We start from the raw sequence: 24,691 nt of genomic DNA on the forward strand, positions 1-24,691 counted from the left end.
AATGGCCTACTCCTGCACCTATTTTCTATGTTTCTATGACCTTAGGGGTTTCGAATATAGGAGCAGGGAGATCTTACTGCAGTTGTACAGGGCCTTGGTGAGGCCCCACCTGGAATATTGTGTTCAGTTTTGGTCTCCTAATCTGAGGAAGGACGTTCTTGCTATTGAGGGAGTGCAGCAAAGGTTCACCAGATGATTCCCGGGATGGCTGGACTGACATATGAGGAGAGACTGGATCGACTAGGCCTTTATTTACTGGAGTTTAGAAGGATGAGTGGGGATCTCATAGAAACATATAAAATTCTGACGGGACTGGATAGGTTACATGCAGGAAGAATGTTCCCGATGTTGGGGAAGTCCAGAACCAGGGGACATAATCTAAGGATAAGGGATAAGCCATTTAGGACTGAGATGAGGAGAAACTTCTTCACTCAGAGAGTCTTTCAGATGAGACGTTAAACCGAGGCCCCGTCTGCTCTCTTAGGTGGAAATAAAAGATCCCGGGGCACTATATCGAAGAGCAGGGGAGTTATCCTCAGTGTCCTGACCAATATTTATCGCTCCATCAATATAACAAAATCAGATTATCTGGTCATTATCACTTTTCTTTTTTTGGGAGCTTGCTGTGCGCAAATTGGCTGCCTACATTACAACAGTGACCACACTTCAAAAGTACTTCATTGGCTGTAAATCGCTTTGGGTAGTCTTGAGGACATAAAAGGCGCTATAGAAATGAAAATCTTAGTTTGTTTTTTTATCCTTTTGTTTTTAGTTTTTCTTGCCTTAAATTTTTAAACCTCGCTTCCAGAATTGTGTAAACTGCAGAAAAGCTTTATCTGCTTCTAACTTACTCCAACTATCCTTGTTTCTCGAGCGGACTATTAGGGGCCCAAAGCGAAATAACTTTGTGCCCGTCGATCCAGTTTGCAGTGCAAGATCCTATAAATCCCCTGGGAGGACAGACGCACTAACATTAGCGTCCTTGTGCAGGCCAACATCCCCAGCACTGAAGCACTGACCACACTCGATCAGCTCCGCTGGGCAGGCCACATTGTCTGAATGCCAGACACGAGACTCCCAAAGCAAGCGCTCTACTCGGAACTCCTTCACGGCAAACGAGCCCCAAGTGGGCAGAGGAAACGTTACAAGGACACCCTCAAAGCCTCCTTGATAAAGTGCAACATTCCCACTGACACCTGGGAGTCCCTGGCCAAAGACCGCCCTAAGTGGAGGAAGAGCATCCGGGAGGGCGCTGAGCACCTCGAGTCTCATCGCCGAGAGCATGCAGAAATCAAGCGCAGGCAGCGGAAGGAGCGTCCGGCAAACCAGTCCCACCCACCCTTTTCCTCAATGACTATCTGTCCCACCTGTGACAGGGACTGTGGCTCTCGTATTGGACTGTTCAGTCACCTAAGGACTCACTTCAGGAGTGGAAGCAAGTCTTCCTCGATTCCGAGGGACTGCCTATGATGATGATGATAATGTTTGCACAGTCTTGCACTGCACACGGTTTTGTCCGAATCCCGGATCTTGTGCTGAGGAGTCATGGAGACAGCCGGACTGCAAAATGGCAAACGATTGATGCAATAGTGATCCCCGTTGTGAGAGGGGTTTAAGACACGAGTGGTGTGTTTTCAGACCAATGGGTTGGAGTGCTTGAAGACCCTAAGTGAGCGGAAAGGAGGAAACGCCAGTTATGTATGAGTGACTGCTTGACGAAAATAACTTCAGTTCCTCTTTCAATACTAGTACAAAACTTAGTTGCAGATTACAAAAAGCAAGATTTCAATTTTGATTTCATGAATCTGGCTTTATCACTGTTGTGCACTTTAAAAAAAAATTTGGAACTCCCCCGCAATAATTTGGTGAATTCTTGTGCTGCTTTAAGGTTCAGAGTGCCAACACTTTGGAATAAGTTTTTCCAATTTGGGCGCAGTTATCACTCCCCAGTCGGTTATAGCACAGCTAAATGCAGAGTAAAGCTGTAATGTATTTGCTTCATGGGTTCTTTGCTTAAGAATTTATAGCAACACATTGCTATTAAGAACTAGTTGGTTTATTAGCAAAGGTTTAACAATTACACATTACCAGTTCATCCACGAAGCTCACAATCACCTGCCCCATCGTGGATCCCCCGACCCAACTGGCCGGGGTTTTATTGAGTCTTGTGAACATCATGTGACTGGCTAAGCCACTCACAACTCAACAGCTCTACCAGCAAAGCAAGTTCATCCCTCCCAACAATGCACTCCAGCCCAAACCTTCAGAGTACCCTCTCCTGTACCTGTGTGACATTTTCTCATTCCAGCTCGTCGACCATCCTTGGGACCATTCGCCAACGCTGCAACTTGATCACATGATCTTGCACCTCGACTGGCCACACCCTCTCACCATTGGCCGCCCAAGACATCCATCCTTGCAATGCCCCGCCTTCCCACACCAAGTGTAAAGCCAACGGGCTCCTTGTCACTTGATTGGATGGCCCTTAACCATCAGTCCAATTTTCCCATCCCCAATAATTTTACAAATAATGAATGAAAGTGCACAAGGAAAGTGTGGGGGGTGGATTAAAATAAATGTTTTTAATGGCCCGATGATTTTTCTCCTGGGTTTTTGCTCGTAGCGGTTTCCTGGAGATTAATTCTTTAATTCCTGGAGTTTCCAGGCCAATCCTGGAGGGTTGGTAAGCCTAGATTGCCACGATGTTACCAAACTCTGAGCAAGTTTCTGAAATTGGAGGTGCCCACATTTATAAGACCCTTTACAGCTGGGAGAGAGGGAGGAGGTGAAGGAGAGGGGGAGGGTGAGAGCGAGAGGGAGGGGCCTGAGTGAGGGAGGGAGCGAGTGAGGGAGGAGGGGGGAATGAGGGTGGTGGGGGAGGGAGAGGGTAGTCCGCCTTCTGATTTCTGAGGAGGATTTAAACCTGGACCGTAGAAGGAACAGACATTGCATGAAGTGATGCAATGGTCAAGTCTGGACCTACAAACCTGTTTCTCTCTCTGTGAGCCACCTGGAGCAGTCCCACTCTCCTGACATCCCATACTTTTTAATATTCCTCTTTTTCAAGCTTGTATCTAAATCCCTTTTTTAAAGAAATACCTATATTTGCCTACGTTACAACAGTGACTACACTATGATGATGCTGTGTGTGGGAATTTGCTTGCACAAATTGGCTGTGGCGATTCCTACATTACAACGACTTGTATTTATAAAGCACCTTTACCATAGGGAAATGTCCCAAGGTGCTTCACAGCTGCAACAACCACACGTCAAAAAGTGCTTCTTTGGCTGTGAAGCACTTTGGCCATCCTGAGGTGGCTGTATAGATGTTGTAAGTTACGGACTCTGCTCCTGGCGGAACGTTCTAGATTCTGACCATCCACTGCTTGATTTGAACCTCTCCTTCAGTTCATTTCACTACCATTTCGCTGACTGGTAGAAAGAATCTATCATCATTTACCGTAATCACAACCCTTGACCTCTATTGGGTCACTTCCTAACCTTCTCCGGCCTGATGAAAAGAATCCCAGATATTTACAGCACGGAAGGAGGCCATTCGGCCCATCGTGTCCGCGCCGGCCGACAAAGAGCTACCCAGCCTAATCCCACTTTCCAGCTCTCGGTCCGTAGCCCTGTGGGTTACGGCACTTCAGGTGCACATCCAGGTACTTTCTAAATGTGGTGAGGGTTTCTGCCTCTACCACCCTTTCAGGCCGTGAGTTCCAGACCCCCACCACCCTCTGGGTGAAGAAATTTCCCCTCGACTCCCCTCTAAACCTTCTGCCAATTATTTTAAATCTATGCCCCCTGGTTGTTGACCTCTCTTCTGAGAGAAACAGGTCTTTCCTATCCACTCTATCCAGACCCCTCATAGTTTTATACACCTCAATAACGTCTCCCCTCAGCGTCCTCTGTTCCAAAGAAAATAACCCCAGCCTGTCCAATCTTTCCTCATCGCTAAAATTCTCCAGTCCTGGCAACATCCTCGTAAATCTCCTCTGCACCCTCTCTAGTGCAATCACATCTTTCCTGTAATGTGGTGACCAGAACTACACACAGTACTCCAGCTGTGGCCTAACTCGTCCCACTCCAGGAATTTGAGCACATAAATCTGGGCTGACACTCCCAGTGCAGTGCTGAGGGAGCGCTGCACTGTCAGAGGTGCCGTCTTTCGGATGAGACATTAAAACCGAGGCCCTGTCTGCTCTTTCAGATGAACATAAAAACATCCCAGGGCACTATTTTGAAAAAGAGCAGGGGAGTTATCCCCGGTGTCCGGGGGCCAATATTTATCCCTCAATCAACATCACAAAAACAGTTTATCCGGTCATTATCACATTGCCGTTTGTGGGAGCTTGCTGTGCGCAAGTTGGCTGCCGCGTTTCCCACATTACAACAGTGACTCCAAATACTTCATTGGCTGTAAAGCGCTTTGAGACGTCCGGTGGTCATGAAAGGCACTATATAAATGTAAGTTTCATTCTCTATACACTTCAAGCATAGCCTCCCTGCTCTTGTATTGGAGAACTAACTTCCCTTGTTTCGCTCCATAAACGGAATCTCTCTCATCCCTGCTCTAGCCTGCCCCACTCCCCCACCCACCACACCCCCACCTCCATAACACTTTGACTCAGCTTCCTCTTTCCATGTATGGTTCAGTATTGCAACGAGCAGCAGAGTTCTGCTTATTTCAAGACTTTGTCTCCTTGAGGTTTCGCTCCTTCAGCCATGGTTAAATGGAGGTACAAGCTGGTCCAGCGATTTAGATTCTTCTAACCCAAGGTTGGTAATAAACGTTTGTTGCTACCCCCCTTGAACTAATTATGCTTTCTTGAACCTGACTTGATCCAGTTCCCAAGAGTCACTTTAGTGAAAATCACTTCATGTATAAGCCGTCTTGGATGAATGGATGGTGTTAACGTTTAATGTTTTGCAATCATTTCTTCATGCCCAATTTCTCCATGATGGCGATAATTTATTAAATTTTTTTAAAGTTATTTTACTACCAGTTTTAAAAATTGATCTGAACACTCTGCCTTGAACCAGTCCACTTCAGATGGATTCCTTTTTCAGACATGCTTCATCTTAAACTTGTGTTTTTCTTGGTGGTTGATGTTGGTAACGTTTTGTGGTGATGAAGGTGAAGGGAATTTGTTCTCGGCAGTGAATCACTTTGCCGCTTTTGGTGACCTGACCATCGCCCTTTGCTGCATGATTCGCATTTCCGTCACCAGTCATCTCTCGGTGAAATTATTCATTGTTGCAAGCTCCGGTAACAGGGCCAGCTGTGGCTCAGTGGGCAGCGCCCTCGCCTCTGAGTAAGAAGGTTGTGGGTTCAAGTCCCACTCCGGAGACTTGAGCACAAAATTCTAGGCTGACACTCCCAGTGCAGTACTGAGGGAGCGCCGCACTGTCGGAGGGGCAGTACTGAGGGAGCGCCGCACTGTCGGAGGGGCAGTACTGAGGGAGCGCCGCACTGTCGGAGGGGCAGTACTGAGGGAGCGCCGCACTGTCGGAGGGGCAGTACTGAGGGAGCGCCGCACTGTCGGAGGGGCAGTACTGAGGGAGCGCCGCACTGTTGGAGGGGCAGTACTGAGGGAGCGCCGCACTGTCGGAGGGGCAGTACTGAGGGAGTGCCGCACTGTCGGAAGTTCTGTTTTTCGGATGAGACGTTAAACCGAGGACCCGTCTGCCCTGTCGGTGGATGTAAAAGATCCCACGGCACTATTTTGAAGAAGAGCAGGGGAGTTCTCCCCAGTGTCCTGGGCCAATGTTTATCCTTCAATCAACATCACTAAAACAGATTATCTGGTCATTATCACATCGCTGTTTGTGAAAGCTTGCTGTGCTCAAATTGGCTGCCGTGTTTCCTACATTACTACAGTGATAGTACTTCATTGACTGTAAAGCGCCTTTGGGACGTCCTGAGGTGGGTGAAAGGCGCTATAGAAATGCAAGTCTTATTTTCTTTATTGATATAAGCAGCTCCTGTATCTAACTTGTAACATGACTGTGCGAGTTTAGAGGGCTGAGTGGCTGTGCAGAGAACTCGGCATCCTGTCGTCTATTCGTCTTAATAGCATTTTTACAATTGACTACATCTCTGTAAAGTTGAACGTAGCAGGAAAGGGCCATATTGATCAGACATAAATGGGCTAGAGCGATGGAATGGTAATACCCTCGCAGTTTGTCAGCTGGTTTTTTGAAAGTTCTGTAACTGTCTTCAGCCTAATGATTTGATTGACAGGATGGAAACTATGCAAAAGTTAGGGAGTTTTTTTTTAAGTTATTGGTTAAAAAGGACTTGAAAGGACGCTGAGGTAATACTGAAACGTAATTGGATTGGGATAAAAATGATATGAAAGAGTGTGTACTGGGGGAAGAGAGATCCGAATTCTATGGGGCTTGATCAGCCTTGAGTATTTTGTGCTGGTAACTGTTAACTCGGTCTATATTCCCTGTTGATTAGAAGAATGCGAGGTGATCTCATTGAAACGTGTAAAATTCTTACAGGGCTTGACAGGGTAGATGCAGGGAGGATGTTTCCCCCGGGCTGGGGAGTCTAGAACCAGGGGTCACAGTCTCAGGATAAGGGGTCGGCCATTTAGGACTGAGATGAGGAGGAATTTCTTCACTCAGAGGGTGGTGAATCTTTGGAATTCTCTGCCCCAGAGGGCTGTGGAGGTTCAGTCTTTCTATTTAAGACAGAGATCGATAGATTTTTGATTATTAGGGGGTATGGGGATAGTGCAGGAAAGTGGAGTTGAGGTCGAAGATCAGCCATGATCTTATTGAATGGTGGAGCAGGCTCGAGGGGCCGAATGGCCAACTCCTGCTCCTAATTGTAATTTTCTTCTTCTCCAGTGAACCTGTGAGGTTTTGAAAAAAGTGCTTGTTAGTGGGTTTCCCTTGGTTACGGTCGCCACAAAGGGTTGTTAATCCTGCAACAATATCCTCCGTGTGATTACACCCCAAACAACCATCTTTAATATACATTGACTGATAACAGTATTACGGACATATGAGCAATAGTGCACAGGTAATGGCCCTCTGGTCCATCCACCTTGTGTATCCCAATATATACACTCTCCAGCTCACCCAAAACCGTGAGATCTCCTGGGAGCGGCAAAGAAACCAGACCCGATCTGCAGGTGAATTCAGATATCCACTCAGCACCATCCCTCGTAATGAAAGTCAAAGTTAGCTTCTCAACCTCTGTGCAGGGTCCATCCACAGGAGCCATCCGTTAGTTTACTGTTTTTAAAAATTCGTTCACGGGATGTGGGCGTCGCTGGCAAGGTCAGCATTTATTGCCCATCCCTAATTGCCCCTGGAGAAAGTGGTGGTGAGCCACCATTCCAGGGGGCAGTTAAGAGTCAACCACATTGCTGTGGGTCTGGAGTCACATATAGGCCCAGACCGGGTAAGGGCGGCAGATTTCCTTCCCTAAAGGACATTAGTGAACCAGGTGGGTTTTTACGACAATCTGTTAGTTTCATGATCACCATTACTGGCACTAGCTTTTTATGCCAGATTTATTTAATCAACTGAATTTAAGTTCCCCAGCTGCCGTGGTGGGATTTGAACTCATGTTTCCGGATCATTAGTCCAGGCCTCTGGATTACTGGTCCAGTGACATAATCGCTATGATACCGTTCACATCACCCATTACCCGTTCACCCATCACCCCCTCTGTGACCATTTGCATAAACAAGTGTCAAGACGCTCTTGATTGTCAACTGTGGCTCAGTGGGCAGCACACTCGCCTCTGAGTCAGAAGGTTGTGGGTTCTGTTAAGTATTGACTAGCTCCACGAGGCTAAGTACGGTGACCTTACTCCAGTTTATTTATTCTTAAAGTGAGGATTCAACCTGGCTGCCAACATTATATACACGGCCTGCACGTGTCTGCCAGTGACCATTAGGACTCCGACAGTCGCGCCCTCCGGTGGCAGGTAAAACCCAGTTAACGTACATAACATCATTTCCCCAAAGTCCTTGGTACAGGTTGTATTTACAAGTTGAGACAGTCCGCAGCCTTCCGGTACCTGGTTGATCTTCTCAGTTCGAGCTTGGGTGAGTTAGTAGGACCATTGCTGCATTGCGGAGCAGTTGGTCTGACAGGACTGTCGGGGATGGTAGGCTCGTCTCTGTGAATGACACAAGGGTCAACTGACGGTTGGATGTGTGTTGGTTGGTCGATGATGATGTCATCTTCAATTTGTTCTGGGTTGTCTGTGAATCGCAGTTTGGTTTGGTCGATGTGCCTCTTGCACGTTTGGCCATTTAACAGTTTGACTACAAACACCCTGTTCCCCTCCTTGGCCAAAACCGGGCCAGCAACCCACTTTGGACCATGACCATAATTCAGTATAAACACGGGGTCATGAACAGCAATGTGATACGGCCGGGCGATTGTGGTACTATTGCTGCTGTTGCCTTCTGGTTTCGACGTGATCATTGAGATCCGGGTGTACAAGGGAGAGCCTGGTTTTAAGGCCTCTCTTCGTTAACAGCTCGGCAGGAGGGATCGAGTGGGGTCTCGTCCGGTAACTGAGCAGAATGCGGGACAAGCGGGTCTGTCGGGAGCCGTGAGTCACGCGTTTTAGGCTCTGATTAATGGTTTGGACAGCCCGCTCCACTTGACCGTTAGACGCGGGTTTGAAAGGGGCAGACCTGACATGCTTGATGCAATTACTGGTCATAAACCGTGGAACTCCGAACTGGTGAAACACGGTCCGTTGTCGCTGACAAGGACATCAGGGAGGCCATGGGTGAGGAACATAGCCCGGATGCTTTCAGTAGTGGCTGTGGATGTGCTGAATGACATGATTACGCATTCAATCCATTTGGAGTAAGCGTCCAGTACCATTAAAAACATTTTGCCGAGAGAGAGGCCGGCAAAGTCTATGTGGATCCTTGACCACGGTTTAGATGGCCATGATCACAGACTCAGCGGAGCCTCCACAGGTGCGTTACTCAGTTGCATGCAAGAGTTGCACTGATGCACGCATGACTCCAAGTCCCAGTCAATGCCAGGCCACCAAACGTGAGACGTGGCAATGGCCTTCATCATGACAATGCCTGGGTGGGTACTGTGTAAATCTCGCACAAAAGTTTCCCTGCCTTTTTTTGGCATAACAACACGATCACCCCATAACAGACGATCAGACTCAATAGACAATTCATTTTTGCAGCAGCTATAAGCTTAATTTCATCCTGCATTTCCCTGGAAATGGCAGACCAATTTCCATTTAGGACACATCTTTTTACGCTTGACAGTACAGAATCCTGGCTGGTCCAGGTCCTAATTTGGCGAGCTGTGATGGGTGACCCCTCGCTCTCGAAGGTGTCCATGACCAGCAGCAAGTCTGCGGGCTGCGGCATTTCCACCCCGGTTGTGGGCAATGGTAGCCGGCTAAGCGCATCAGTACAATTTTCAGAGTCTGGTCTGTGGCAGTTGACATAATCATAAGCGGATAATGTCAGTGCCCATCTTTGGATGTGGGACGAGGCATTGGTGTTTATACCTTTGCTCTCAGAAAACAATGAAATGAGCGGCTTGTGGTCTGTTTCAAGCTCAAAACGAAGCCCAAACAGGTATTGGTGCATTTTCCTAACCCCATATACGCATGCTAAAGCCTCTTTCTCTACCATACTATAGGCTCTTTCAGCCTTAGACAGACTTCTGGATGCGTATGCAACTGGTTGGAGTTTGCCTGATACATTGGCTTGCTGGAGCACACAACCAACCCCATATGATGAGGCGTCGCAGGCCAGCACTAACCGCTTTCATGAGTCATAGTGTACCAGTAATTTATTGGAACATAGCAGGTTCCTGGCCTTCTCAAAGGTTCTGTCTTGAGATTTGTCCCAAACCCAGTCATTAACCTTTCTCAGCAACATGTGCAAGGGCTCTAGCAATGTGCTCAAACTAGGTAGAAAGTTACCAAAATAGTTGAGAAAACCCAGAAACGAATGCAGCTCCGTCACACTCTGTGCTCTGGGTGCATTCTTGATGGCCTCTGTCTTCGAGTCCGTAGGCCTGATGCCGTCTGCTGCACTCTTTCTCCCCAGGAATTCGACTTCTGGTGTCATGAAAACACACTTGGAGCGTTTTACCCACTCTGTCCAGGCGACGTAGAAACTCTTCCAGGTTATGCAGGTGTTCGGTGGCATCGCGACCGGTGATCAGGATGTCATCTTGGAACACGACGGTTCTCGGGACTGACTTCAGCAAACTCTCCATGTTTCTCTGAAATATGGCTGCTGCTGAGTGGCTTCCGAAAGGGCACCTGTGGTATATAAACAGTCCTTTGTGCGTGTTGATACACATCAGTTTTTTTGATGATTCGACCGGCCCCTGTGTCATGTAAGCGGAGGTCAGGTCCAATTTGGTGAACGACTTCCCCCCCCCCCCGCTAGTGTTGCAAACAGGTCGTCGGTCTTGGGTAACGGGTACTGATCTTGTATCGAGAATCAGTTAATCGTCATTTTGTAGTCGCAGCAGATCCTGACCATGCCATCACTTTTCAGCACCGGGACAATTGGACTGGCCCAATCGCTGAACTCGACTGGTGATATGAATCCTTCCAGTTCGATCTCGACTTTCTCCCTCATCATGTACGGAACCACCCGAGCCTTGTGATGGATGGGTCTTGCATCCGGGCCTCGACGGATCTGCACCTTGGCTCCCGTGAAGTTGCCGATGCCTGGTTCGAACAACGAGGGAAACTTGCTCAGCACTTGAGCACACGAAGTGTCATCCACTGATGATACGGCTTTAATATCGTTCCACTTCCATTTTAATTTTCTCAAGCCAACTCCTGCCGAACAGCGTTGGGCCATTGCCTGGAACGATCCACAACGATAAATCGTGCACAGCTCCATCGTACGATACCTTCACTGCCGCGCTGCCATGACTGGTATGAGCTCTTTGGTGTAGCTTCGCATTGGGCTCAGTTTGGGTCTTTTTGTCTTAGTGTCCCACAGCTTTTCGAAAGCCCTCTGATTCATTATTGACTGACTCGCACCCGTGTCCAATTCCGTGGATACTGGAACAGAATTTAATTTAATTTACAACATTATCTGAGGACGTTTGGTAAAAGAATGTACCCCATACACTTCTTCATCCTGTACCTCGGGTTGAGTTGCCTTTATCAACGCTGGATCGATCATCCTCAGCCACATGGTGTGTCGCAGCACGCTTGCTCGGTTGCGGACACATTTGCTGAAGGTGCCCCATTGTTGCACAGCCTTTGCACACGTATTGCTTGAATCGGCATTGATGGGTCTGATGATAGCCCCTGCAATGCCAACGAGGCGAGATTTGATTCACCCCCAATGGCGGACTTTAAGCAGTTACAGATCGGTACGAGCATGGACGATTAGGCCCTGCCATGTGCAGCTCTGCCTGCCGGCAATATTATTTTATACACAGTACTTGCCAGTGAGTTTCGATGCTGGGAAGATATCTGTTTCGAGTTTTCAATCGTGATGGCCCTGCTCAGGTCTAGAGATTCAGCAGCCAGCAGCTTTCGAAGGATGACCTCGTGGCCAATGCCAAGCACGAAAAAGTCCTGCAGCATTTCCTCCAATGCAGTTCTGAAGTTGCACGGCCCAGCGAGACGTCTCAGGTCGGCGACACATTCCGCCACATCCTGGCCCTCGGAGCGATTGTGCGTATAGAAACGATACCGCGCCATGATGATGCTTCCCTTCGGTTTAAAGTGGTTCCGAACCAGCGTACACAATTCATCGTAAGTCTTACCCATTGGTCGAGTCGGTGAGAGTAGCTTCTTGATAAAGCCATAAATGTTTGACCCACAAACGGTGAGGAGAACTGCCCTGCGCTTAATTGCGTTATTGGTTCCTACCGATCCGTTGGCTACGAAGTACTGGTCGAGGCAATCAGTGAAATCCTCCCAGTCTTCCCTAACCATGAATCTCTCCAAAATTCCAACAGACATGATTGCGTGAAAGTTCGTATTTTGAACTCGTTGCCAATTGTTATGAATCGAATAACTCCACGAGGCTAAGTACGGTGAGCTAGTTCAGGCATGACCTTACTCCAGTTTATTTATTCTCAAAGTGAGGATTCAATATGGCTGCCAACATTATATACATGGCTTGCACGTGTCTGGGAGAAAATAGAGTATGAGAGGAAACTTGCTGGGAACATAAAATAAAAACTGACTGCAAAAGCTTCTATAAATATGTGAAGAGAAAAAGATTATGAAGACAAACGTAGGTCCCTTGCAGTCAGATTCAGGTGAATTTATAGTGGGGAACAAAGAAATGGCGGACCAGTTAAACAAATACTTTGGTTCTGTCTTCACGAAGGAAGACACAAATAACCTTCCGGAAATACTAGAGGACCGAGGGTCCAGTGAGAAGGAAGAACTGAAGGAAATCCTTATTAGGCGGGAAATTGTGTTAGGGAAATTGATGGGATTGAAGGCCGATAAATCCCCGGGGCCTGATAGTCTGCATCCCAGAGTACTTAAGGAAGTGGCCCTAGATATAGTGGATGCATTGGTGATCATTTTCCAACAGTCTATCGACTCTGGATCAGTTCCTATGGACTGGAGAGTAGCTAATGTAACAACACTTTTTAAGAAAGGAGGGAGAGAGAAAAAACACGGAATTATAGACCGGTTAGCCAGACATCAGTAGTGGGGAAAATGTTGGAATCAATTATTAAAGATAAAATAGCAGCACATTTGGAAAGCAGTGACAGGATCGGTCCAAGTCAGCATGGATTTATGAAAGGGAAATCATGCTTGACAAATCTTCTAGAATTTTTTGAGGATGTAACTGGTAGATTGAACAAGGGAGAACTAGTGGATGTGGTGTATTTGGACTTTCAAAAGGCTTTTGACAAGGTCCCACACAAGAGATTAGTGTGCAAAATTAAAGCACATGGTATTGGGGGTAATGCACTGACATGGATAGAGAACTGATTGGCAGACAGGAAGCAGAGAGTCGGGATAAACGGGTCCTTTTCAGAATGGCAGGCAGTGACTAGTGGGTTACCGCAGGGCTCAGTGCTGGGACCCCAGCTATTTACAATATACATCAATGATTTGGATGAAGGAATTGAGTGTAATATCTCTAAGTTTGCAGATGACACTAAGCTGGGTGGAGGTGTGAGCTGTGAGGAGGACGCTAAGAGGCTGCAGGGTGACTTGGACAGGTTAGGTGAGTGGGCAAATGCATGGCAGATGCAGTATAATGTGGATAATGTGAGGTTATTCACTTTGGGGGCAAAAACACGAAGGCAGAATATTATCTAAATGGCGGCAGATTAGGAAAAGGGGAGGTGCAATGAGACCTGGGTGTCATGGTACATCAGTCATTGAAAGTTGGCATGCAGGTACAGCAGGCGGTGAAGAAGACAAATGGTATGTTGGCCTTCATAGCTAGGGGATTTGAGTACAGGAGCAGGGAGGTCTTACTGCAGTTGTACAGGGCCTTAGTGAGGCCTCACCTGGAATATTGTGTTCAGTTTTGGTCTCCTAATCTGAGGAAGGACGTTCTTGCTATTGAGGGAATGCAGCGAAGGTTCACCAGACTGATTCCCGGGATGGCTGGACTGACATATGAGGAGAGACTGGATCGACTGGGCCTGTATTCAATGGAATTTAGAAGGATGAGAGGGGATTTCATAGAAACATATAAAATTCTGACGTGACTGGACAGGTTAGATGCAGGAAGAATGTTCCTGATGTTGGGGAAGTCCAGAACCAGGGGACATAATCTAAGGATAAGGGGTAAGCCATTTAGGACTGAGATGAGGAGAAACTTCTTCACTCGGAGAGTTGTAAACCTGTGGAATTCCCTACCGCAGAGAGTTGTTGATGCCAGTTCTTTGGATATATTCAAGAGGGAGTTAGATATGGCCCTTACGGCTAAAGAGATCAAGGGATATGGAGAGAAAGCAGGAAAGGGGTACTGAGGTGAATGATCAGCCATGATCTTATTGAATGGTGGTGCAGGCTCGAAGAGCCGAATGGTCTACTCCTGCACCTATTTTCTATGTTTCTATGTGCGCCAGTGACCATTAGGACTCTGACAGTCGTGCCCTCCGGTGGTGGTAAAACCCAGTTAACATACATAACAGGTTCACGCCCCACTCCAGGGACATGAGCGCAAAATGAGGAGTAGCACTGAGGGAGCGCCGCACTGTCGGAGGGGCAGTGCTGAGCGAGTGCTGCACTGTCAGAGGGGCAGCACTGAGGGAGCGCCACACTGTCGGAGGAGTAGCACTGAGGGAGTGCCGCACTGTCGAAGGGGCAGCACTGAGGGGGCGCTGCACTGTCGGAGGGGCAGCACTGAGGGAGTGCTGCACTGTCAGAGTGGCAGCACTGAGGGAGCGCCGCACTGTCGGAGGAGTAGCACTGAGGGAGCGCCGCACTGTCGGAGGAGCAGTGCTGAGCAAGTGCTGCACTGTCAGAGGGGCAGTACTGAGGGAGCGCCGCACTGTCGGAGGAGTAGCACTGAGGGAGTGCCGCACTGTCGGAGGGGCAGCACTGAGGGGGCGCTGCACTGTCGGAGGGGCAGTACTGAGGGAGTGCCGCACTGTCGGAGGGGCAGCACTGAGGGAGTGCCGCACTGTCGGAGGGGCAGCACTGAGGGAGTGCTGCACTGTCAGAGGGGCAGCACTGAGGGAGCGCTGCACTGTCGGAGGGGTAGCACTGAGGGAGCGCCGCACTGTCGGAGGTGCCGTATTTCGGATGAGACGTTGAACCGAGACCCCGTCTTCTCTCTCGGGTGAATATGAAAGTTCCTATTTCGAAGAAGAGCAGGGGGGTTATCCCTGGTGTTCTGGGGCCAATATTTATCCCTCCATCAAGATAACAAAAACAGATTATCTGGTCAATATCACATTGCTGTTTGTGGGAGCTTGCCTTGCACAAACTGGCTGTCGCGTTTCCCACGTTACAACAATGACTACACTCAAAGTGCCAAGTTGGCTGCCAAGTGCTTTTGGGACGAGCTGAGATCTTTCTACTTTGTAACACTTTAGCATGAACTGGAGAGTCCCAGAGGCATTTGTTTTTGTATAATTGGCTTCACGGAGACCGCTTTTCAAACCCCTGGATGCAAACTTTACATCTTGCACCATGAGGAAGTGCGGGTGCTTTCTGCACGAGTTCCAGGGAACTCCCGCGTCTTGGGAAATTGTGCAAGTTCCTAAACTCTTCAGCAGCACAGCCTCTGGCTGACCTTGCTTACGTGCTGCAATCGTGGGTCACAACATGAAGGCCTTGGAGAGGGTGCAGAAGTGAATGGTTCCAGGGATGAAGGGACTTCAGTTATATGGGTGCACTGGAGAAGCTGGGGTTGTTCTTATTGGAGCAGAGAAGGTTGAGAGGAGATTTGATCGAGGTGTTCAAAATCATGAGGGGTCTGGACAGAGTAGATCGAGAGAAACTGTTCCCATTGGTGGAAGGGTCGGGAACCAGAGGACACAGATTTAAGGCGATTGGCAGAAGAACCAAAGGCGACACGAGGGAAAAACGTTTTTACTCAGCGAGTGGTTAGGATCTGGAATGCGCTGCCTGAGAGGGTGGTGGAGGCAGACTCAATCGTGGCTTTCAAAAGGGAGTTGGATAAGTCCCCTACAACGCTCCGAGATCTCTGCGCTCCTCCAATTCTGGCCTCTTGCGCATCCCTCGATTTTCACCGTTCCGCCATCGGTGGCCGTACCTTCAGCTGCCTGGGCCCCAAGCTCTGGAACTCCCTCCCTAAACCTCTCCGCCTCTCTGCATCTCTCTCCCTCTTTAAGACGCTCATTAAAACCTGCCTCTTTGACCAAGCTTCTGAAACATAGAAACATAGAAAATAGGTGCAGGAGTAGGCCATTCGGCCCTTCAAGCCTGCACCACCATTCAATAAGATCATGGCTGATCATTCACCTCAGTACCCCTTTCCTGCTTTCTCTCCATACCCCTTGATCCCTTTAGCCGTAAGGGCCATATCTAACTCCCTTTTGAATATATCTAACGAACTGGCATCAACAACTTCCTGTGGTAGAGAATTCCACAGGTTCACCACTCTCTGAGTGAAGAAGTTTCTCCTCATCTCGGTCCTAAATGGCTTACCCCTTATCCTTAGACTGTGACCCCTGGTTCTGGACTTCCCCAACATCGGGAACATTCTTCCTGCATCTAACCTGTCCAGTCCTGTCAGAATTTTGTGTGTTTCTATGAGATCCCCTCTCATTCTTCTAAATTCCAGTGAATATAAGCCTAGTCGATTCAGTCTTTCTTCATATGTCAGTCCTGCCATCCTGGGAATCAGTCTGGTGAACCTTCGCTGCACTCCCTCAATAGTAAGAATGTCCTTGGCCATCTGTTCTAAAATCTCTCTGTGGCGCCGCGTGAATCTTTGTTCGATAACGCTCCTGTGACGTGCCTTGGGGTACTTTCTTGCATTACAGGTGTTGTATAAAGGCAAGTTGTTGTTGCAATTTTCCTTGGGGTGGATTCCTTACTATGGAATTCCCTGAACAAGCCTTGGAAGATTAAGAATGTGGTGAGGCAAAGGAGCCAGCATTAACTATTGTGTGAATGGTGTCTGAGTGATTGGTCTTTGGAGTACCTGTCTCAGCACTTGATCAATATGATTCAATATAAAGAACCATTACAAATTGTTGTAAATCGATTTCTTCTCTTCCTCCATCCCCACCCTTCCCAATGCATCATGGAACAACAACAACCTGTATTTATATAGCACCTTTAACGTAGTGAAACGTCCCAAGGTGCTTCACAGGAGTGTTATGAGATAAGAAACTCGATACCGAGCCGCATAAGGAGAAATTAGGGCAGGTGATCAAAAGCTTGGTCAAAGTGGTGGTCTTGAAGGAGGAAAGAGAGGCAGAGCGGTTTAGGGAGGGAGTTCCAGAGCTTGGGGCCCAGGCAACAGAAGGCACGGCCACCGATGGTTCAGCGATTATAATCGGGGATGGTTAAGGGGGAAGAATTCGAGGAGCGCAGACATCTCGGGGTGGTGGGGGGAGGGGCAGATGTGGGACTGGAGGAGATTACTGAGATAGGGAGGGGTGAGGGCCATGGAGGGATTTGAAAATGAGGATGAGAATTATGAAATGGAGGCGTTGCTTAACCGGGAGCCAGTGTAGGTCAGCGAGCACAGTGGGTGAGCGGGACTCGGTGCGAGTTAGGACACGGGGCAGGGAGCACAGGGGGTGATGGGTGAGCGGGACTCGGTGCGAGTTAGGACACGGGGCAGCGAGCACAGTGGGTGATGGGTGAGCGGGACTCGGTGCGAGTTAGGACACGGGTCAGTGAGCACAGGGGGTGATGGGTGAGCGGGACTCGGTGCGTGTTAGGACACGGGTTGCCGAGTTTTGGATCACCTCTAGTTTACGTAAGTTAACCTAACACTTTGATAGGTTGAAGCTGCTGTATAAATGCAAGTTGTTGTCTTGTAAATGGATACAAGAAGTTGATTATTGGAGGGAGGGATGGGAGAGGAGGAGGAGGAGAGGTTCAGACTGATACATGAGCTATCCCTGGGTTTTGGCTCTTCACTCCATTTGGCGCTTGGGAAGATGGAATGATTCAAGGCCCATTTAACTCTTTACATCAGGAGCCATCAACCACATGACATTCGGTGATGGCCAGTCTAGCGCTGACAGTGATGCAGAGTGGGGAATACACAAGTATCTTGTGGCAGGAATGTTTGTTATCTTAAAGCCGTAAACTACACCTTAACCACAAGGTACTTAACAGCAGCTGTAACACATGTCTTCATTTTACAAACAGCAGTCTTCTACATGCTTGGTCCAAATTTTCAGCAGCTGGGACAACAAGCATTCAGGTTCCACCGAGACTTGAACTCGGATCACTGGATTCAGAGTCCAGAGTGCTCACCATTACACCATGGAACCAACTGTCAAATTCCTTGTCAGACATTTGGAAGGGAAAGTTATTGCAGTTGATGTCTCCACCAGCGGAATTGGTCTCTGCTGAATATTCAATTCTTTCCCCACCCACCCTTTGCTATTCTTTGACACAGTCTCATTCTTTGTGAGAACACTTCTGTGAAGGAACTTGGGACATTTTACTGTGTTAAACGTGCTATATAAATGCAAGTTACTGTTATTAAGGCAAAAGATGCAGGAAGTACTACATCTGCCTGTGGAAACCAGGTGCGAAAGGGCTCAAAATAAATCATTTTATTATATCTATTTTGAAAGATTTCTTATTGTTTAGCTAGTGTTTGTGTGTACATTTAATCATTTAATTTACAGCTCATAACTGCATGATTTAAAAATAATTTCCACTTTTATTTGTCTGGATGAGTGCAACCCAAACAATGTCCGACACCATCCAGGACAAAGCAGCCGCTTGATCGGCCCCCCATCCCCCACCTTCAACATTCACTCCCTCCACCACCGGCGCCCCCTGGCTGCAGTGTGCACCATCTACAAGATGCACTGCAGCAACTCGCCAAGGCTTCTTCGGCAGCACCTCCCAAACCCGTGACCTCTACCACCTAGAAGGACATGGGCAGCAGGCCCATGGGAACACCACCACCTCCACGTTCCCCTCCCAGTCACACACCATCCTGACTTGGAAATATATCGGCCGTTCCTTCATCGTCGCTGGGTCACAATCCTGGAACTCCCTCCCTAACAGCACTGTGGGAGCACCTTCACCACACGGACTGCAGCGGTTCAAGAAGGCGGCTCACCACCACCTTCTCAAGGGGCAATTAGGGATGGGCAATAAATGCCGGCCTTGCCAGCGATGCCCACATCCCAATAACTTTAAACCTGCTCTAGTCCTTGAGTTGGGGATTTAACTCGCAACATTGTGCCTCCAAGGCAAGAATGCTGCCAACCAAGTCACTGGCCTTCTGTACCAATCCCGTTGTAGGTAGAAGTTGTAAACTTTGCCTTGTAAAATATCTGACTGATGTCGTTATTCACATTCTCTGACTGGGACCAGGTTGACTCTGTACAATGTTCTGATGAGGTTATCGTTTATTGACTATTAAAGGAACATGGACACATCAAGCTTACAGGCTGTCTATATCTATAACCGTGACATTTCCCCCCTCTCTTTGCCAGTTGGTATCACCACGACCTCTCTCGCCACGCTGCCGAGGCCCTTCTCCTTTCCAATGGGAAAGATGGGAGTTACCTTCTGAGGAAAAGTCAGGATGCTCCAAATTTCTACGCGCTGTCAGTAAGGTAAGCGACTCAGACTGGGACAGAAAATGGCTGACTATTTGCTGGAAGCACGGGATCGCCCCTTAGGACGGGAATGTTCCGGCACTTTCAGCTGGTTGCCTCGTGGCTTTGTGACATTTTGTGTTTACCACAGGAACATCTGAGTAGATGATCAGGGTGTGCCCGGGATTTGTGTGTATATTATTTGCATGTATTTGTCGGTGGAAGAGGTGATTGAGCCTGACTGCTGATTAAACTCGGGTGCAGTTGTAATCAGGCAGACATTAAACCTCCGTCCCTGCAGTTGATGTTTCAAAATGACTTTGGAAACTAAGAACTGTGGTGTTTGTGGAAATTGGGATCCGCAGTGTATTTACACGCTGTGCATCTCTGGGACCGAGGTTACTAACCAGCTTAGAGTGATGGGATTAGCATTCTCTGTCTCTTCTCATCTCTTTTCTTTCTCGCGCTCTCTCTCTTGCTCTCGCGCTCGCTCTCGCTCTCTCTCTCTCACGCTCGCTCTCTCTCTCACGCGCTCTCTCTCTCTCTCTCACGCTCTCTCTCTCACGCTCTCTCTCTAACGCGCTCTCTCTCACGCTCTCTCTCTTCCGCGCATGCTCTCTCTCTCTCTCTTCCGCGCATGCTCTCTCTCTCTCTTTTCCGTGCGTGCTCTCGCTCTCTTCCGCGCGTGCTCTCTCTCTCTCTTCCGCGCGTGCTATCTCTCTCTTCCGCGCATGCTCTCTCTCCCTCTCTCTTCCGCACGTGCTCTCTCTCTCTCTCCCGCGCGTGCTCTCTCTCTCCCAGGCGTGCTCTCTCTCTTCCGCGCGTGCTCTCTCTCTCCCAGGCGTGCTCTCTCTCTTCCGCGCGTGCTCTCTCTCTCCCGCGCGTGCTCTCTCTCTCCCAGGCGTGCTCTCTCTCTTCCGCGCGTGCTCTCTCTCTCCCAGGCGTGCTCTCTCTCTTCCGCGCGTGCTCTCTCTCTCCCAGGCGTGCTCTCTCTCTTCCGCGCGTGCTCTCTCTCTTCCGCGCGTGCTCTCTCTCTTCCGCGCGTGCTCTCTCTCTTCCGCGCGTGCTCTCTCTCTCCCAGGCGTGCTCTCTCTCTTCCGCGCGTGCTCTCTCTCTTCCGCGCGTGCTCTCTCTCTTCCGCGCGTGCTCTCTCTCTCCCAGGCGTGCTCTCTCTCTTCCGCGCGTGCTCTCTCTCTTCCGCGCGTGCTCTCTCTCTTCCGCGCGTGCTCTCTCTCTTCCGCGCGTGCTCTCTCTCTTCCGCGCGTGCTCTCTCTCTTCCGCGCGTGCTCTCTCTCTCCCGCGCGTGCTCTCTCTCTCCCAGGCGTGCTCTCTCTCTTCCGCGCGTGCTCTCTCTCTCCCAGGCGTGCTCTCTCTCTTCCGCGCGTGCTCTCTCTCTCCCAGGCGTGCTCTCTCTCTTCCGCGCGTGCTCTCTCTCTTCCGCGCGTGCTCTCTCTCTTCCGCGCGTGCTCTCTCTCTCCCAGGCGTGCTCTCTCTCTTCCGCGCGTGCTCTCTCTCTCCCAGGCGTGCTCTCTCTCTTCCGCGCGTGCTCTCTCTCTTCCGCGCGTGCTCTCTCTCTTCCGCGCGTGCTCTCTCTCTCTTCCGCGCGTGCTCTCTCTCTCTCTCTCTCTCTCTCGCGCGTGCTCTCTCTCTCTCTCTCCCGCGCATGCTCTTTCTCTCTTCCGCGCGTGCTCTCTCTCTTGCGTGCTCTCTCTCTCTTCCGCGCGTGCTCTCTCTCTCTTCCGCGCGTGCTCTCTCTCTCTTCCGCGCGTGCTCTCTCTCTCTTCCGCGCGTGCTCTCTCTCTCTCTCTTCCGCGCGTGCTCTCTCTCTCTCTCTTCCGCGCGTGCTCTCTCTCTCTCCCGCGCGTGCTCTCTCTCCCGCGCGTGCTCTCTCTCTCTTCCGCACGTGCTCTCTCTCTCTCCCGCGCGTGCTCTCTCTCTTCCGCGCGTGCTCTCTCTCTTCCGCGCATGCTCTCTCTCTTCCGCGCATGCTCTCTCTCTCCCGCGCGTGCTCTCTCTCTCGCGCGCGTACTCTCTCTCTCTGCCGCGCGTGCTCTCTCTCTCGCGCGCGTGCTCTCTCTCTCTCTCTCGCGCGCGTGCTCTCTCTCTCTCTCGCGCGCGTGCTCTCTCTCTCTCTCGCGCGCGTGCTCTCTCTCTCTCTCTCTCTCGCGCGTGCTCTCTCTCTCTCTCTCGCGCGTGCTCTCTCTCTCTCGCGCGTGCTCTCTCTCTCTCGCGCGTGCTCTCTCTCTCGCGCGTGCTCTCTCTCTCTCGCGCGTGCTATCTCTCGCGCGTGCTCTCTCTCTCTCTCGCGCGTGCTCTCTCTCGCGCGTGCTCTCTCTCTCTCTCACGCGTGCTCTCTCTCTCTCTCACGCGTTCTCTCTCTCTCGCACGCGTGCTCTCTCTCTCTCTCTCTCTTCCGCGCGTACTCTCTCTCTCTGCCGCGCGTGCTCTCTCTCTCGCGCGCGTGCTCTCTCTCTCTCTCGCGCGCATGCTCTCTCTCTCTCTCTCTCGCGCGTGCTCTCTCTCTCTCGCGCGTGCTCTCTCTCTCTCGCGCGTGCTCTCTCTCTCTCTCGCGCGTGCTCTCTCTCTCGCGCGTGCTCTCTCTCTCGCGCGTGCTCTCTCTCTCGCGCGTGCTCTCTCTCTCTCTCGCGCGTGCTCTCTCTCTCTCTCGCGCGTGCTCTCTCTCTCTCTCTCGCGCGTGCTCTCTCTCTCTCACGCGTGCTCTCTCTCTCTCTCTCACGCGTGCTCTCTCTCTCTCTCGCGCGCGTGCTCTCTCTCTCTCTCTCTCTCGCGCGTGCTCTCTCTCTCTCTCTCGCGCGTTCTCTCTCTTTCTCTCGCGCGTTCTCTCTCTTTCTCTCGCGCGTGCTCTCTCTCTCTCGCGCGTGCTCTCTCTCTCGCGCGTGCTCTCTCTCTCGCGCGTGCTCTCTCTCTCGCGTGCTCTCTCTCTCTCTCTCGCGCGTGCTCTCTCTCTCTCTCTCTCGCGCGTGCTCTCTCTCTCTCTCTCTCGCGCGTTCTCTCTCTCTCTCTCTCGCGCGTGCTCTCCCCCTCTTCCGCGCGTGCTCTCCCCCTCTTCCGCGCGTGCTCTCCCCCTCTTCCGCGCGTGCTCTCCCCCTCTTCCGCGCGTGCTCTCCCCCTCTTCCGCGCGTGCTCTCCCCCTCTTCCGCGCGTGCTCTCCCCCTCTTCCGCGCGTGCTCTCCCCCTCTTCCGCGCGTGCTCTCCCCCTCTTCCGCGCGTGCTCTCCCCCTCTTCCGCGCGTGCTCTCCCCCTCTTCCGCGCGTGCTCTCCCCCTCTTCCGCGCGTGCTCTCCCCCTCTTCCGCGCGTGCTCTCCCCCTCTTCCGCGCGTGCTCTCTCTCTCTCTCTCGCGCGCGTGCTCTCTCTCTCTCTCTCTCGCGCGTGTGCCATCTCTCTCTCTCGCGCGCGTGCTCTCTCTCTCTCTCTCTCGCGCGCGCGTGCTCTCTCTCTCTCGCGCGTTCTCTCTCTCGCGCGTGCTCTCTCTCGCGCGTGCTCTCCCCCTCTTCCGCGCGTGCTCTCCCCCTCTTCCGCGCGTGCTCTCCCCCTCTTCCGCGCGTGCTCTCCCCCTCTTCCGCGCGTGCTCTCCCCCTCTTCCGCGCGTGCTCTCCCCCTCTTCCGCGCGTGCTCTCCCCCTCTTCCGCGCGTGCTCTCCCCCTCTTCCGCGCGTGCTCTCCCCCTCTTCCGCGCGTGCTCTCCCCCTCTTCCGCGCGTGCTCTCCCCCTCTTCCGCGCGTGCTCTCCCCCTCTTCCGCGCGTGCTCGCCCCCTCTTCCGCGCGTGCTCGCCCCCTCTTCCGCGCGTGCTCTCCCTCTCTTCCGCGCGTGTTCGCTCTCTCTCTTCCGCGCATGCTCTCTCTCTCTCTCTCTCTCGCGCGCATGCTCTCTCTCTCTCTCTCTCGCGCGCGTGCCATCTCTCTCTCTCTATCGTGCGCGTGCTCTCTCTCTCTCGCGCGCGCGTGCTCTCTCTCTCTCTCTCTCTCTCTCGCGCGCGTGCTCTCTCTCTCGCGCGTGCTCACTCTCTCGCGCGCGTGCTCTCTCTCTCTCTCGCGCGCGTGCTCTCTCTCTCTCGCGCGCGCGTGCTCTCTCTCTCTCTCTCTCTCGCGCGTGTGCTCTCTCTCTCTCTCTCTCTCGTGCTCTCTCTCTCTCTCACGCGTGCTCTCTCTCTCGCGCGCGTTCTCTCTCTTTCTCTCGCGCGTTCTCTCTCTCTCGCGCGTGCTCTCTCTCTCTCGCGCGTGCTCTCTCTCTCTCGCGCGTGCTCTCTCTCTCTCGTGCTCTCTCTCTCTCGCGCGTGCTCTCTCTCTCTATCTCGCGCGTTCTCTCTCTCTCTCTCTCGCGCGTGCTCTCTCTCTCTCTCTCGCGCGTGCTCTCTCTCGTGCGTGCTCTCTCTCTCTTCCGCGCGTGCTCTCTCTCTCTCTTCCGCGCGTGCTCTCTCTCTCTTCCGCGCGTGCTCTCCCTCTCTTCCGCGCGTGCTCTCCCTCTCTTCCGCGCGTGCTCTCCCTCTCTTCCGCGCGTGCTCTCCCTCTCTTCCGCGCGTGTTCGCTCTCTCTCTTCCGCGCGTGCTCTCCCTCTCTTCCGCGCGTGTTCGCTCTCTCTCTTCCGCGCGTGCTCTCTCTCTCGCGCGCGTGCTCTCTCTCTCTCTCTCTCGCGCGCGTGCCATCTCTCTCTCTCTATCGTGCGCGTGCTCTCTCTCGCGCGCGCGTGCTCTCTCTCTCTCTCTCTCGCGCGCGCGTGCTCTCTCTCGCGCGCGTGCTCACTCTCGCGCGCGTGCTCTCTCTATCTCTCTCGCGCGTGTGCTCTCTCTCTCTCTCTCTCTCTCGCGCGGGCGTGCTCTCTCTCTCTCTCTCTCTCGCGCGTGTGCTCTCTCTCTCTCTCTCTCTCTCTCGCGCGCGTGCTCTCTCTCTCGCGCGCGTGCTCTCGCTCTCTCTCTATCGCGCGCGTGCTCGCTCTCGCGCTCTTTCTCGCGCGCGTGCTCGCTCTCGCGCTCGCTCTCGCGCTCTCTCTCGCGCGCGTGTTCGCTCTCTCGCTCTCTCGCTCTCGCGCCGTGCTCTCTCTCTCTCTCGCGCGCGCGTGCTCCTCCTCTCTCTCTCTCGCGCGCGCGTGCTCTCTCTCTCTCTCTCTCGCGCGCGCGTGCTCCCCCTCTCTCTCTCTCTCGCGCGCGTGCTCTCTCTCTCTCTTTCGCGCGCGCGTGCTCCCGCTCTCTCTCTCTCTCTCTCGCGCGCGTGCTCTCTCTCTCTCTCGCGCGGGCATGCTCCCCCTCTCTCTCTCTCTCTCTCTCTCTCTCCCGCGCTCGCGCGCGCGCTCTCTCTCTCTCTCTCGCGCGCGTGCTCTCTCTCTCTCGGGCGTGCTCTCTCTCTCTCTCTCGCGCGTGCTCGCTCTCGCTCTCGCTCTCGCTCTCGCTCTCGCTCTCTCTCTTTCTCTCGCGCGTGCTCCCCCTCTCTCTCTCTCTCGCGCGCCCGCGTTCTCTCACTCTCGCCCGCGTTC

At 51.7% G+C, this 24,691-nt stretch overlaps 1 protein-coding gene and 1 non-coding gene across 2 annotated transcripts in view; one reads left to right on the forward strand and one right to left on the reverse strand.

Moving 5' to 3' along the window:
• The window catches only part of dapp1 (dual adaptor of phosphotyrosine and 3-phosphoinositides), a 107,943-nt gene that overhangs the window by 44,102 nt on the left and 39,150 nt on the right, over window positions 1-24,691 (forward strand). The window contains exon 2 of the mRNA XM_070872959.1: window positions 19,099-19,221. Within this exon, the coding sequence (XP_070729060.1) occupies window positions 19,099-19,221 (123 nt within the window). The remainder of the gene's footprint in view (window positions 1-19,098; window positions 19,222-24,691) is intronic.
• On the reverse strand, window positions 17,842-17,913 carry trnaq-cug (transfer RNA glutamine (anticodon CUG)). Its single transcript has one exon. It is a non-coding gene; the product is annotated as a tRNA-Gln (tRNA).

The sequence above is a fragment of the Pristiophorus japonicus genome, chromosome 2, assembly GCF_044704955.1.
Source record: "Pristiophorus japonicus isolate sPriJap1 chromosome 2, sPriJap1.hap1, whole genome shotgun sequence".
NCBI classification, from domain to species: Eukaryota; Metazoa; Chordata; class Chondrichthyes; family Pristiophoridae; genus Pristiophorus; species Pristiophorus japonicus.